The sequence below is a fragment of the Eupeodes corollae genome, chromosome 3 (genome assembly GCF_945859685.1).
Source record: "Eupeodes corollae chromosome 3, idEupCoro1.1, whole genome shotgun sequence".
Classification (NCBI taxonomy): domain Eukaryota; kingdom Metazoa; phylum Arthropoda; class Insecta; order Diptera; family Syrphidae; genus Eupeodes; species Eupeodes corollae.
This window is the reverse complement of record NC_079149.1, coordinates 133,515,673-133,530,484: the sequence shown is the minus strand read 5'-3', so window position 1 is coordinate 133,530,484 and position 14,812 is coordinate 133,515,673. Positions and strand designations below refer to the sequence as shown.

General features: G+C 34.8%; 2 protein-coding genes across 2 annotated transcripts in view; both read right to left on the bottom strand.

The window, feature by feature from the left end:
* Positions 1 to 5,850: 5,850 nt before the first annotated feature.
* Positions 5,851 to 8,267, bottom strand: LOC129951387 (coiled-coil domain-containing protein 22 homolog). Its single transcript, XM_056063508.1, has one exon. It carries the CDS (start codon positions 8,051 to 8,053, stop codon positions 6,263 to 6,265), a length of 1,791 nt encoding a protein of 596 aa, XP_055919483.1. The 5' UTR covers positions 8,054 to 8,267; the 3' UTR covers positions 5,851 to 6,262.
* A 2,146-nt stretch (positions 8,268 to 10,413) lies between these two features.
* The window catches only part of LOC129949076 (WW domain-binding protein 4), a 157,799-nt gene continuing 153,400 nt past the window's right edge, over positions 10,414 to 14,812 (bottom strand). The window contains exons 2-4 of the mRNA XM_056060304.1: positions 11,541 to 11,613; positions 10,752 to 11,476; positions 10,414 to 10,685 (exon numbers count right to left, since the gene is read on the bottom strand). Coding sequence (XP_055916279.1) covers positions 10,466 to 10,685; positions 10,752 to 11,476; positions 11,541 to 11,613 — 1,018 coding nt within the window. The 3' untranslated portion in view covers positions 10,414 to 10,465. The remainder of the gene's footprint in view (positions 10,686 to 10,751; positions 11,477 to 11,540; positions 11,614 to 14,812) is intronic.

Below are 14,812 nucleotides of genomic sequence, written 5' to 3'. Positions count from 1 at the left end.
TGGTGAAATTTAAATAATTAAGTCCAAAAAAATGTATATTTGACATAATTTATGGGCATTCTTTTCCCAAAAAAAAAAAGAACAAAAAAAATCATTGAGCAAAATGTTCTATGGGCAACCCTGCTTTAAATGTCAAAAAATATAAACAAAATCGAGAAAGCTGCAGCAGAAATGGGAGAAAATACAAATAAATCGTAAGTAATCTCTAAATTAATTTATTTTAGTGTCACATTTATCAAGTTCAATTTTATTAATAGGTCAAAACGAATCTGGACTACAGATGAGACGAAAGCGTTCCTGGATGCTTACGGGAAGAGGCGTTTTGAGTTTGAGAGTGCCAGACTCAAAAAGTTCGCAATGAGAAATGTCTTGGAAGATCTTACTTCGTTTGGAGTTTTGGTAGATATTAATCTTTAAATTTGATGTGACTCGTTATTTATATATAAATATTCATTTCTAATGTTTTTTGCAGACTCAAACGACAACCGAAGAGATGCTGTAAACAAAATTAAAAAACCTCTTGAGGGCCTACAAATCCAGCATAGACCACAACAAAAGAACTGGAGAATCTTTTATTAAAGCTCCTTTTGCAGAGCAGATGGAAGACATTTTTGGTTCGAAGCCCATAATGAAAAACAGCCACACCATAACTCTATGAGAGGAGACAACCACAGCAGCTTCCATGTTGGGTATTTGTTTATATTTTTTTTGCTTCGAAATGTCACTTTTGAAAGAACGAATGCTACCACTGCTACCAAACTTTAAATAATAAAAAATATGATGATCCAATGCTGTTTTATTATCATGATCTGATCCGGATCAGATCACGGTGATAATAAAACGCGGCTATTATTATTATAAATACATTCTTTATTTCTCGATATTTTGTTTACATTTTGTTGATATAAGATTGTAAAGCTTGGCAAAAATGTTACCGTCTGCCTAATTGACTTATTTCGAGTTTTTAGTAAAAAGAAGAAAAGGTTAAATTTATAAATACATATAAAAAATAAAATATTAAATTATAATAAAAGATTTAATAAATTTTAAATAAATACAAAAAAATTAAGAACATGTTTTAACAGAAAAAGAGATTTACATTTTATTTAATGATCATTTAAATTAGTTTAAAATTCAATCGATGAAACTGTTACGGTAACCTAAGGCATGATTCACATAGAGACAAAGAATATTCCAACCTGAGCAACCATTTAAAAGATCCTTTGTATCTTCAAGTGAAAGGAAACTCTTTGAGAAGTAAAACCTGCGGATTTCTTGTAAGATTGGGCACACAGCTAGAAAATGATACACGTTTTCGGTTTCATTGCGGATGCACAAACTATATATCGGGCGAAGGTCAGTTCTATGAGGTCTATAATTTAAATAAAGCATTTCAGTCCTGGCTTTAAAGATAACACTCATTTGATTAAGAGTGAGTTTTTCGTTAAAATAATTTCGAGTAAAAAGTGTGTGGTTTAATGTTATTATTTCTTTCGGAATACCTCGAAAATGTGGATATATTCAATGCCGAAAACACTGTAGAGTATATTAAGATTAATAGGGTACGCAAAAGGGTACTCTTTGTTCCCAAGATTTAGAACGGAAGCTGGTCAAATTATGTCTCCGGTCACGATCCCATATGATACTGTTTGGTCGTAATGCTGTAAGTCTTTAATTCTGTATTTCAAAACACTGTATATACCAAAATGTTGTAGGAACAAAATACTGTATTTCATTTTGTTGAAAAGAAAATTTATGCTGTATCTACGAATTTCTTATTACAAAATACTGTATCCATAAAATGTTGTGTTTTGAAAGTTATGTTCTTTAACTATCTGTAGATATTTCTTTTTTGAAAATTAGGACAAATGTTGTATCAGAATTCAATAAAAAAGAAATATAAAAGATGATAAATATTATATTATTATGATTTTATTATTACATGCTTTTGTTTTAAAACTGATTTGCTAAAGAAGTTTTAATCAAAAAATGTTATTATATTTTATACCTTAAAACGTTCTATTTTTTAAAATTATGTGCTTCAAAATGTGCAGATTTTTACATTGGTCGCATTCACAAAGCTAGTGGCTACGTAGTCAAGGGATATTTACTCTTGATAGTTTGCCAAGAGCTGTTACACGGCAAAAATAGTTTGAACCTGAATTTCCATTTATTAATGTTAATTTTTTTTAAATTTAATTTAGCTACACAAAACTTTTGGAAAGGTCGATCTGTGTCAAAAGCCTTGTAAAGGAGCCGAAAAAGTTGAGTCCGACTATGTCATTCGTCTGTCTGTTTCTCTTTGCATTTGTAATAAGGTAGGGAGGAAGAAAGAGGAAAATGTATCGGGAGACATCGGTATGGATGCAGGGTGCCATTTCATAGCGAGGTTGGATGTCAGCTGTAGCTAGGCAAATGGGGGAGGAATGGGTAGGATAGGGATTGGGCCGGGGAAGAAATGTCCGTTACGGTAGCTGCGGTATGCTTGCGGTGCACAGATGAGCTCGTCGGATGTTGGGGAGGTCTTGCTACCATAACCGGAACTTACCTCCTCACAAAAAAATGTCGTCGACTGTTCCACACAACAAAAAAACAACAACGGGAGCTTTAATCGCCGGAGCCACGCGGTGAGTCTTAGCTTCTCCAGCGCCCCGTAACTTGAATATAAATTAACAAAAAAAAAAAAAGTTACGAAAAATTTTAAATAAATGAAGGTAGTAAAAAACAAAAATTTAAGGAAAAATTAAATAAATAACTATATATATATAGAAATGAAATGATATAATAATTTAAAACAAAACAAAAATTTAAGGCAATAAATCCTAGTACCGTAGGTATTGTAATGCGTAGGTACCGAAGGCATAGTATATATATAAAAAAACAAGGAGTCTAAAGAAGGAAGGAAGAGGAGGAAACCTAAATGCCCATAACTCCAACCTGGGAGTGGCAGGAATCCCCGGGGCCGAAGCTGAGTATCATTTGTTTCTTCTTCTTCTATAGTCTTTAGTTTTTTCTACAGGTAATTATCTATCAACACTGGGACGAGCTAACGAAGAACTAAGGAAACCCACACAAAAACAGAGTGTCGTATGAAGGACGAGGAATGGAATATATAAATCATATAGCAGCCACAACACATTTACAACTTAAACCTTTGGATTTTAAGCGTATTGTCAAAATACGATTTAATGAACAAAACTGTCTAATTTTGTATTGGTTTGAAAAAAGATTTATTTTTCTTATTTCAAAATTCGATGTCTCAAAAACAGTTCAATATTTTTTTAAAAAACAAACGCTTTGAAAACGAAATTAAATATATTTTTAAATCTTAAAATATAGTTATTTTTTAGTACATATTTTTTTTATTATTAAGAGTTTGTTTAAAAAAAAACTCAATAAATTGTTTTTGTATTATAAAAGAATTTAAATTTACATATTTTTTAATATTGGAAACTTAAAATAATCTCCAATACGGTAGTGAATATGTACTTAGTTGAAATTTTTGAAGGTTCTCCAGTAACTTACTTATGTTTCTTGGAAAAGCTTTAAGAATTACATTAAAAAAAAAAAACTTCGTTGATTCGCTTGAACAAGCTGTAAAGTATAAGATACTTTAGAGCATATTCAAGTCTTTTGAATATATTGCAGTCTTTTTGAACGTTATTTCAATGGGCCAGTTGTATTCCTCTCATTAAGCGATTCCACTGTAATACGCTAGCCTTCAGAAATGGTCATCTGTGAATTCTTGATTCTAATTTCTTTCAAACTGCGGTGGAAAACTTTATCTCATTCTGTTAACTCAACAATCAAGAATTTTAAAATCGATGCGCATCGAAACCCCATCATCTCTTCCTAACCTATTTTTTTTTATAATTAGCGAACACTAAAAGTGTTTTTTATACCTTTAATATGCCAAAGACACAGTGTGAGCATTAGGAAAAGAAGGAAGGATTAGATAGGAGAGCGTGGCAAGGCGTTCCACATTCGCGTAATACGGCTAAAAAAGAATCTCTTTACTTCATAGTACGGCTGAAGTTGGGCTCAAGGGTAAACTGATGGGAATTCCTAGAAGCGCGGGTATTACGGTTAAATTGTTTAAGGGGAGGAATTCAACTGGCTATTTCACTAGGGCATAGTCCTTTAAAATAACGGTAAAAAAGTGTGAGGCAAGAAACCTTGCGTCGATGTTCGAGCGACGTAAACGAATTGATGATGTTAATGTCACCAATCATTTTAAAACCTCTTTTTTGAATACTGTCGAAGAGGTTTAAAAATAAGTTACTGGAGCACCTGCCCAGAGATGAGAGCTATATTCAAGTTTCGGACGTATATAGTTTTTGTAGATTGTAGCCAGATCAGACGGAGAGAAAAATTTCTTGCAACGTCTCAAAAAACCTAGACATCTTGCGGCATTTTTGGCTAATGCACATTCCTAGCATGTCAAGATTTTCCATTTCGTTGATGCTAGTGCCACTCATAGGTCGGAATTTAATGACCTAATCATATTTTGCCGTTGCAGTTCTACATCCGAATAGGAGGGTTGTTAACCTGGAAACGAATATGAAAAGCTTTTTGGGATTGGCCCACACTGTGTCTCTCACATAATAAAAGCTACAAATTCCCTTCCAGATTGCGGCCAATGGTGCAAAATTAAAAACAAATAGGACGATATAAGATTAAGTACAGGCCTACAAAATGTTCTTTTGGAAGAATTTTTGTGTAATTGTTGGTCCATTCAATGGCGAGTTAAAGTCTTACTTCCATTAGATTCCACATTAAACAATATTTGAGCTCCGAAGTTGCTCTAGAACATCAATTAAATTCGTTCTTTTTTAATGTAATGTTTTTTTTTCAATAATTTTATTAATCTACTTGACAGATGATAGTCTAAAAACTTTATTCTTTTTGCAGCTTCATTTATGGTTCAGCAAAATAATTCAGTACACCATTTCAACCTAGAGACCCTGTGTCTGTCAAAATGATGTAGTTTTTCTTTTACTCAAAATATATGAACCAACTCTCATTGCTTCTTTAAAAATTATATAAACATACATTGTCTTAGTCTTCTATAGCCTAGCTGTGCTTCAAAACTTTTAAAGCAGTTCTTCGCTTTTTCTAATAAAGTTTAATAACATTTAAAAATAACAAAAAAACAGGCAATTTTTTTAAAGAACTTTTTTATTTTTATCATAATATTGAAACTAAATAGTTCGAAATTAGTTTATTCTAGTATATTACTCAGCTTTCCTGGCCTGTTTCTATATTCTCATGTGAGCTTAAATCTATCTGTCGATCTTGGTTTTTCTAAGTTCGATGTAGATTTCTTATAATTCATGGTCTCCGGAAGTTATATCTCTGGTAAATGGTTAAGTGATCGTAGTTCCTTTCACTAAGCACAAAAGACTAAGATTATGATACAAAACTGGCTTGAAAGTTATGTCTATATTATTTAATTTTGAGGCCTTTCAAAACAATTTCATCAATAAATTTGTTCCAAATTAATAAAATGAAAAATGAGCACATGTCTAGTGAGCAGCTTTAATTTTCTTCGAACCCCTTTAAAGACTTCTTCGATTTTTCTTAATTTGTTTACCAACGTTTATCTCTCAAAAAAGGAACCTCAAATCTTGTCTAAAAAATAAACAAACCGATTTTTTAAGAATTTTTGTTTTATTTTCATCATAAGATTCAGACTAAATAGTTCGAAATTCGTTCATTCGAGTATATCACTCAGCTATACTCAAGTGATTATAAAAGATATTCGCACTTATGCTAATAATTTAAGGCCTAAGCAATGTTGCATATTTTTTTGTTTTTATTTTTAATTGATAATTAATTAATTCCTTTCTCTTTAATTTTAATTTCATCTAAATAAAACGACATTGTTTTTCTTTTTGTTAAATATTTTTAAACTAAGTTTAGTGTGTTCGGAAATAAGAAGTGTGTTGTGTTTAATTTAGTTGCTACATATTAGTATTTATATTTTGTTTTAAATGCATAAATAATGTTTTTATTTTTGTTTTGTTTTTATCTCTTCTTCTACATTGGCACAGCTTTATAGTTAGTTAAAATAATTTAAAAATAAACATCGAACATAATAAAAAATAAATAAACAATAAGAAACAGCTTTTTACTGGTGTTTTATGTTTTGTTTAAGAAAATTTACACATAATAAATTTATGTTAACTTTTGGGCTAATATTTTAAATTGTGTGTTTTTTTTTTTTGTTTTTTTTTTAAACATTTTGCTTTGATCCTCTCATTCATTCATTGACTATTTGATTCTCGATTTTGCTTATTTTCTCTTGGAGACTTTTGCTCTCGGCCTCCATGAGTTTCAAGTCGCCGAGTATATTCTCGAGATTGGCGAGAATATTCCTTGACTTTTCCTGCTCGATTTGGTCCTCTAAGTCACGAACTTCGCGCATCACAGATCCGGTTTCTTTGACGAGAACAATCAAGTTGGAGCAGTGAGAGTGCAGCGTGATGAGTAGTTTGTAGGCCTTCTTCGAACTCTCGCTGTCCTTGGCGGTCGTGAAGAGCAGATCATCGGCAACGGTGAACTGCCGGTCCAGCTGTCCAGTGATGGTGTTGATCTGCTTCTGCAGCTGCCTGGTGTCGCGCAGGACCTTTTCGATGTCGTCTTTTTGCTTTCGAATGTTTCCGATGATCTCGAGGATTCGTGTTGTGTAAGCCTTTCGGCTGGTCGTCCGGTTCTCCTTCTGCAGAACACCCACTAGTTGGGTGTGCAAAGCCGATTTGGCCTTCAATTCGCTCTCGAGTTTGGTGACCTTCTCCTGGATGGTCTCCAGTTTCTTTTGACTTTCGTTTGCTTGGGTGGAATTGGAGTTCTTTGCTTTGGTCTTTTCCCAAGCCTGCTGCAGCGGTTCACGATGTTGAACCCATTTCTCCTCGAGCTTCGCCTTGCGACTCTGTGTGGATGCGATTAGTGCCTCCATTTTGGCTATGTTAACTTCTGGATTCTCTAGAACAACGCATGTCCTCTCGTGGACTTTCTTCTCCTCCTTCAACTTCGCCTGCGTGACTTGAGATTGCTTGCGAAGCTCCTTGACGTTGTTGATGCCAATTTGGATCTGCTTGTGCTCCAGGAGCAACTCATCGATCGACTGCCTGAGTTGCTCGATGTCCTTGTTCAGGTCCTGGATGGAACTGAAGAGAGAAACTAAGTAGGTGCTGCCTTTCTTCTTATCACCTCCTTCAACGGAAGCAATCTTAGCCAGAGCAGCCGTCCTATTAGCTTTGGGAAGAGCAACGGCCGACATGGCCATCGACTGTTCGCTCTGAGTATTAATCAATTCAATGAGTTTGTCTGTGTCCAACTTCGCGGAATCATGCATTTTGCACTCCTTGTCATTCATGTGAATCAGCGAATTGGGCAGAGTGTTAATTTTAGTCTCCTGGAAGATGCCAGGCGATCTCTTGAGCCAATACTTCCGCAACTCAGGGGAAGCCACATCGGCGGCGTCATTCTTTGACGACGACGATAATCGTGGCACGTTTAGGCTCACTTTCGACTTGAAGGGGGTGGTTTGCGAGTACGAATCGATAAACACCTTATTCCACTCCCTCATCCCAAACTTCCTGCAGTACTGAGTCACCCAAGCACTGTTCATTGAATAGTGCACATTCTTCTTGATCTTCTCCTCCAAAGCAGTCAACTTGTCAGTTGTCAGCTCGAGCGATTGCTCGAAGAGGAGATTCTCATTCTCCTTGGGAAGCATTTCAATCAAAAACATAAAGAGCCGCCTCACCTCGACAATATTCGAATAGAGAAACGTCTGATAGCCAATATCGCCACGAAACCCGATCAGGACACAGGCTTCGGCCAGAGTTGTGGCGACTGCAAAACGCTGAGCCATTGCCGCAGGCAATGTACTGGGCAGAACCAAAGACGGATTTATAAGTTGGAAACATTTGGAGACCGTTTGGACGATAAGTTCCGGCGAGAAACTCGATAGACTCACAATTTCTTCGTCGATTTCGCATCCGATTTGTCGCAATGAGTGCACGATGATTTTATCAATTTCATCCATTTTTGTGCTTTGGAATGCTTGGGCCGATTGGTTGTGATTTTTTGAGAAACCAAACTAATCAAAATCTAAACAAAAACAATTTTTAAAAATTGATTAATAATTTTATTGCTCTACATCGAAAACGAAATCGAAAGCAAAAACACTTTAGCCAAAGATGAGATATAAAATTCAATTCAATGGAAATGTCAAAATAAGAGCCACCCCACTTTTGAAGTGGTTCTGTTTTATGTTTTATTTTTTCAACCCGATTTGTTGTGGGTGGAAGAGAGACAGGTGGTGTATTTAAATTTCTGATAAACAGCTGCTCTTATGCGATAAAAATAAATGACAGAAAGAAATTAAGGTGGATTCAGAATGGTGGAGAGAATAAATGGAGAATTTTTAGAATGCTAGGGAATTATTGAGCCTCCATGACACGAGGAATTGATTGTTTGACGTTTTCATTTATGATAAATTAACACTATTGCGTGTGCAGAGGCAATGTTTACAGACTGCCTCTAATGGGAACGATTCAGTGGATATTGACGTGACTTGAAATAAAATATCAAAAAAGGCCGTCACTATGCTATGCTATGTTTCGACGTCTTATGTTTTAACAGAGTGAGCTAACATGAAATTTGATATATCCATTGGTGAAACTAATATTTCCATAAACGTGATTCAGATGCATGTAAATTCATCATGAATACCCTTTAAAAAATGATAGATTCCTTTTACTGACAATTGGAGAAATTACAGCAAAAAGCAGTTATTAACTCAGAAAATTAAGCAAGGGTAAAATTTGCTGAGGTGACATTTGATTGTCACATTATGATTATCACCTAGATTTCAGTCTATGTATGATGATTTAACTTTCTAATACAAATTTTTAATAAAGTGTTAAATTAGCTGCCTTTTGATTTTTTCTACTTTTTCTTTTTTGACCGCAGTGGGAAGCTTTTTGTTTTAAAGCCTAGTACATACTTCCTCGTGAAGTGAACGTTCGCCAGTGGAGAAAGTGAACTTTTGACATTGCTCACTGGTACACACTTGTGAGTACACGTTGTGAACATGAACAAACCAAATGTCAAAGCTTCACCAACAGTTCCCGTGCATTTTGCACGTGAATTGCCCGTGAACGAAAACTCTCCACTTTGTTCTCCACTCAGCTTCACGAGCAAGTTCACGGGTGAACCAAAAACTGAAATTTGTATGGGTTCACGAGATGGTTCACAAGTATGTACTAGGCTTAAGGACTCAAAATAACCGAGTAAATGTTGTTGTTTGGCAAATTCATTTATCTTGCTACAGAAACGTCATTTTCGTTGTAAAATTATTACCTCATTTATTAAGACAGCTGTTTGGTATCACAAGTGTCTAAGGCGCGAGTTATAGCTATCATTGGTTTTCATCATTGAAAACAAACATTGGAATTTTTTGACAGGTCGTTTATAGCTATCATTACCAATTTCTGTTATTGAAAAATGTTTCCTGATTGAAAATCACCGACAAATTTTACTGACAGAAGTCTGTTATTGGAATTGTGTGAAATTAGAACACAAATCAGTGGAACGATTTGTTTCACTTTTGAATATAAAAGTAACAGCTGTTCAGGAAAAAGAATTTCCGTTCGGAAAATTGAAAAATATACTTTTAGAGAAAAATCAATGTGTAACTAAACTTTTTTTTTTCTCAAAAAAATTGTTTGTGTGATTCCCGATCGATCGGTATATAATTTTTATTTCTAATTAAAGGGAAACACAGTTAAACATCGATTCAAATATTTTTTCGGATCGATTTAAATGACAGCTCTAACTGGCCCCATATATCAGGCAGTCATATATCAGAAATAATTTCAGAATTTAGCTCTATTACCAATAAAAGGGATTGCCATTAAAATTTAAAAATGATGTGCGATGAGGAGAGGTCCAAACCAATATCCAAGTGGAAAGGAACAGCTCCAATTGTTGCGCGTAATCGTAGATGAACCCATTCAGGTCCTTGATACTCTACTCCACAGCAGAAATAGCTGAATCTGACAGGCGGTGATTCTGTCGACTAAATACTAGAGGCTATGTGCGTTGTTTCACGAGAATAAGTAATAAATTTGCGTAATTTGCAAGAGTTGCTCAGGAGTTAGTCTATTTATTATGAAATGGCAAACAAAAGTGAGTATAAACAATAGTGACAGCTGTCAAAAAGATCAAATCCGAAAATGGTATTGCCAGATTAAAAAAATTGATAATGTCATCAATTTTCTTAAAATTCGCGAGCCTTGGTCTTACAGCAAAAGGAAAGCATTTCATAAAATTTTCGATTTTCATAGATTACCACATCCGAAAACTTTTCCAAATATTTTACAGCAAAATAAAAAAACACAATTATTTCGATTGTCTATTTATTTAAAATATTTCATACGGTAATAATTGTACTTTAATCATCAGCTAACCGTTGGCGAGCGTTTCCTTTGGCAGCGAATTTCCGTTTTTTAAACTGTGTAGGTAGGCCTATTGCTACACTTGGATCAAGACTTTCAATAGTCTTTTCTTTGAATCGTTTTACAGGAGGCTCATAGGGTATTTCTGACACTACTGGAGGTACATAATAGTTGTTCGAAGCTGGCAGCTCCCAATTTATTGGTTTTTCTTCAGGTCTATAGTGAAATAAAAATAGAATCAAATAAACTTTTGGTACTTTAAAAAAAAATGGTTTCTCTTACTTTTTCTCAACAGTGACCCAGGCTCCAATATCTGGAGTGTAGGACTCTTCTTCCGTCTTGAATGCTTGTCTTTTTTCCTCTTTCGCGGTCTCTTCCTTGGGATCTTGTCGACGATACATTTTCAGTCGCTCACGATTATATTTTGCGACTTCTTCAGGAGCATTCTTCTGAAAGTCTTTAGCTTGTTGTTGAAACTGAATCTCTTGTTGTGCCTCAGCTATTTGATTTATCTTATTGTACTCTTCAAGCGAAAGATAGCCCTCTTTGGGCTCCTTCCAAACAGATTCATTTGTCTTCACATTCCAATAGTACGTATGACCTTCCTCAGACTTGGCCTGCACCCAAAGCGAAGCATTCGGAACAGTCTCTGGGGCAGCAACTTTATCAACCGTTGGTCGAATGTGGCCATCTTCTTCATCTGAGCTACCGGGCAATCTCATGGGATCGACTTGACCTGCTCCTCTGGCAACTCTGCTACCTCCACTGCCATGACTGCTCGATGCACCAGACACACTCATCACAGAAGAAACAGACCTTGCCGTCATGTCACCTTTTGAATGGATATCCATGGCATAAGACCTCAAGGCGGCTTCTTCCATTTTTCGGATTTGCATATCCATTTTCTGACGTTCTTTTTCAGACTTTTCGCTACTCCGACTAATGTCAGTGATGCGCTGGGCCACGCTGGCCTTGTGTCTTTTGCCGCTCTCATGAAAAGCTATACTCTATACAAATAAAAGGACAATATTTTAAGAAAATGGGATAGAAAATCTCGAAAGTCATACATACCGCCTTATTGTCACTTAACCAGCATTTGCAAAAATCGCAGTACTTCTTTTCGTTTGACTTCCAGTAATCAGTCCTAATAATAATCCAAGTTTTAAAATCAATATAAAAGACCTCTCAAACAAGAGAAACATAAAATGATAAAAGAACTAGGAAATAATTGAAACACCTCTATAATTATCATTTAATTATCCTCAATTAAATTTTTATATTGTTCAATTAAAAACAACAAGCGTACATGGAAATATATAAATATCGGAAATTAAACCACTGACTTTTAATGCAACTTAAGCATGCCAAATGAACTAAACTGACCATTAGCTTCGATTTTGTATAGGCTAACATCGCGTGTCTAGACCAGAATTCAACATAGAAAAGTGTTAACTGAAACTTGTGTACGTTCATTTATAATTTTGCAATTCGACAAATCCCTAACCCTATATTGTTTGGGGATAGAAAAAGTTGCACGCAATGCAGTAGAAATGAGCAATGGTTAATGTTTTACTAAGGGTAAGGTTCTTAAACATTGTAGGCAGAAGTACTACGTCAACGCTTTTTTAAGAAAGGATGAAAAGTTGGAGATTCACTAAAGCTAATGTAATACGCCCAGGAACTGTAGTTTTCCAAATCAAGTGTCATTTTTAATCATAAGCCTATTTTATAAAATGCCAACTTACCCTAAAATAATAAACTTAGATAAAATAAAAGTTAGTTATTCCTTCTTATTAAGAGTTAAGTAAACTATCTTTCTTACTGAAGTCTCCAATAAAACAACATGGCATAATTACAGTGATTTATTAATCAACTGTCACTTTTCGGAGTAATTGGATTGAAAAAGATTACTCCGAACGTCAAAACAATGCATGAAATTCAAATACATTCCGATAGTAATTTAGTAAAGTATTTATGAATTATACAAAATTTTCTGTTGTGACTTTATGAAAAAGGTATCACTTGTTAAATTTGTGTTTTGAAATTAGTGGGACATCACTTCAAATTCGTTTATGACACATAATGTCTCCAACAACTGAACTCATACAAAAAACGATCCACTTTCTAAATCTTAACTGAATGGAAAAATTCCAAACCACCAACTATAACATTTCCATATTCCCATTAACGTATTAATGTCAAAGTGTCACAATATCTACTATCCTTTATTTTGACAATGACCTTTGACACGCTTCTGTATTCTATTAAATAAAAATGATTCCAACAACTGACCATTACGTGTGGGCGGGCGTTGGAAAAAATTTGTAGAGTAAGTATAGAGGGCAGGACTATAAATTTTTGTGAGGTCATTATCATCGACTTGTCCTAAAGTGCCGTCCGGAGGCTTACAAAAAATTGTTGTTGGGTTTATTATATTTGTCAACCCCATCATCGTATGATGATGGTGTGTTAAGTTGTAATAAGAATACAGGAATCGCAGGGTTATTTTTTATTGAAAAAGAAATTCCTTGAGGTATTTTGGCCGAAATATGTTGTTGTAGGTTTGTGTATACATGACACGATGACGGCGTCAACGATGACGTGTGGTTGGGAAGATTTTTTTAGGGTGACCTATAATACGTGTGTTTCAGTTGGTGTACCTTACCTATGGTCAAAAGAAGACAGGGTTGACAGGAGGAAAAGATTGATAATGTCCTGCACCTTGTTGTGGATATTTTTTCGATTTCATTCGTTAGCCTTTTTATTATTGCGGCAATAGTGTTGACGCACACGAAAATTGAAAACGAAAAGGGGGTCTGTGCAAGTCAAAAGCTTGTTTGAAAGGATTCCATTTGTGGACATAAATCAATTTGTCAAGGTTCTTATGGTATGGTAAGTGTTTTGTCGGTGTTTCTTTTTTTTTTAGTTTATATTGTTGGCATTTCAATATGTTGCGGTAATTTGTGTGTTTTTATTTATTGCCCTAGGTATGGAATAGTGGTTTAAAGGTTAAGTTCGCGAGGAGTGTTGGGACAATTTATTTATCACATTTTATATTTCTAAGAAACTTTTGGCGTGTGTATTTAAAAAACAATCATTTTTTGGACTTCAAATTTTCAAAAAGAGGTTTGGTTTCAAAACCGGAGTTAAAATTATTTGGAGTTTCATCATTTTTTATTGCTGATTAAAAAGGGAGGAGTTTGAAACACGTATTTTAAGTTTTTTTTTATTAAGTGGGATGTATTGTATAAACATGGTCAAACTGTCATATTGGTGTCCGCCATGTTGAAAAACAGTGTGTCAATACTATACATGTGACGTTTCACAAATTAATGTTAAGTATAACTTCTTGAATCTTGAATAAATCTTCTTGTGTATTTGATTTCAAAGTAGTTTTTATTTTTCAAGATAAATAAATTATTGGAGCATAATCTGCTTAAGGCTAAGCCAAAGATTACATTTTTGATTTTTTGAAGTTTGAATTTAATGCTTTGTTTATAAATGTAGGTTAAGATAAAATTTGTTATTTATAATAAATCATTTATTATTTTTGACTTTTTCTACCAGGTATTTGTCAATTTAACAGAAATTTCAGTAGGAACTTATACAAATCTTTTGGGTGGTAAAGGCAGAGATTCGCCAAAGACGTCAGACATGACAATCTTAAATTACTTACGATACATGTCTCATGGCAAATAACACAGCAGGCTTAAATCAGATGAGTTTTTCGCTGCAATTGAATGGAGAGGTGGCTGGTTAAGGATTAACACAATTAAGACCAAAGTAATGAATTCTAAGGCAGGGGGCATAGAGGAGGTCGAGCAGTTTAATTATCTGGGAAGTTTTATAGGTCTCGATGGCGGAACGGACCTGGATGTAAACAATAGAATACACAAAGCCCGTAGTGCATTTGGAATCCTTTCTCCTGTGTGGAACTTTAGCAAAATATCTCTACGCACCAAGTGGAAACTTTTCGAATCCTTGACGTTGGATTCAAATGAGTGCTGTTATATGCTTCTGAAACATTTAAATGCTCTGCCAACATCTCGAGCAGACTACAAGCTTTCGTTAACCGTTGTCTGTGCTCTATTCCGAAGATCCGATGGCCACAAACCATATCTTAAGTTGAGCTGTGGAATAAGACCGGACAAAAAAAATTGAACGTAGACATCATGCAACGAAAATGGCATTGGATAGGCCATACACTGAGAAAACCTGACCACAATATAGCAAAACAATCCGTAGAATGGAATCCATTGGGTAATAGACGCGTTGTAAGACCAAAGACAATTTGGAGGTCATTAGTTTTGAAGGAGTCGCGGTCTCAAGATATTCAATCGTCG

Excerpts from the sequence above, each read along its gene's own strand:
- LOC129951387 (XM_056063508.1), bottom strand. The coding sequence starts at position 8,053 with ATGGATGAAATTGATAAAATCATCGTGCACTCATTGCGACAAATCGGA.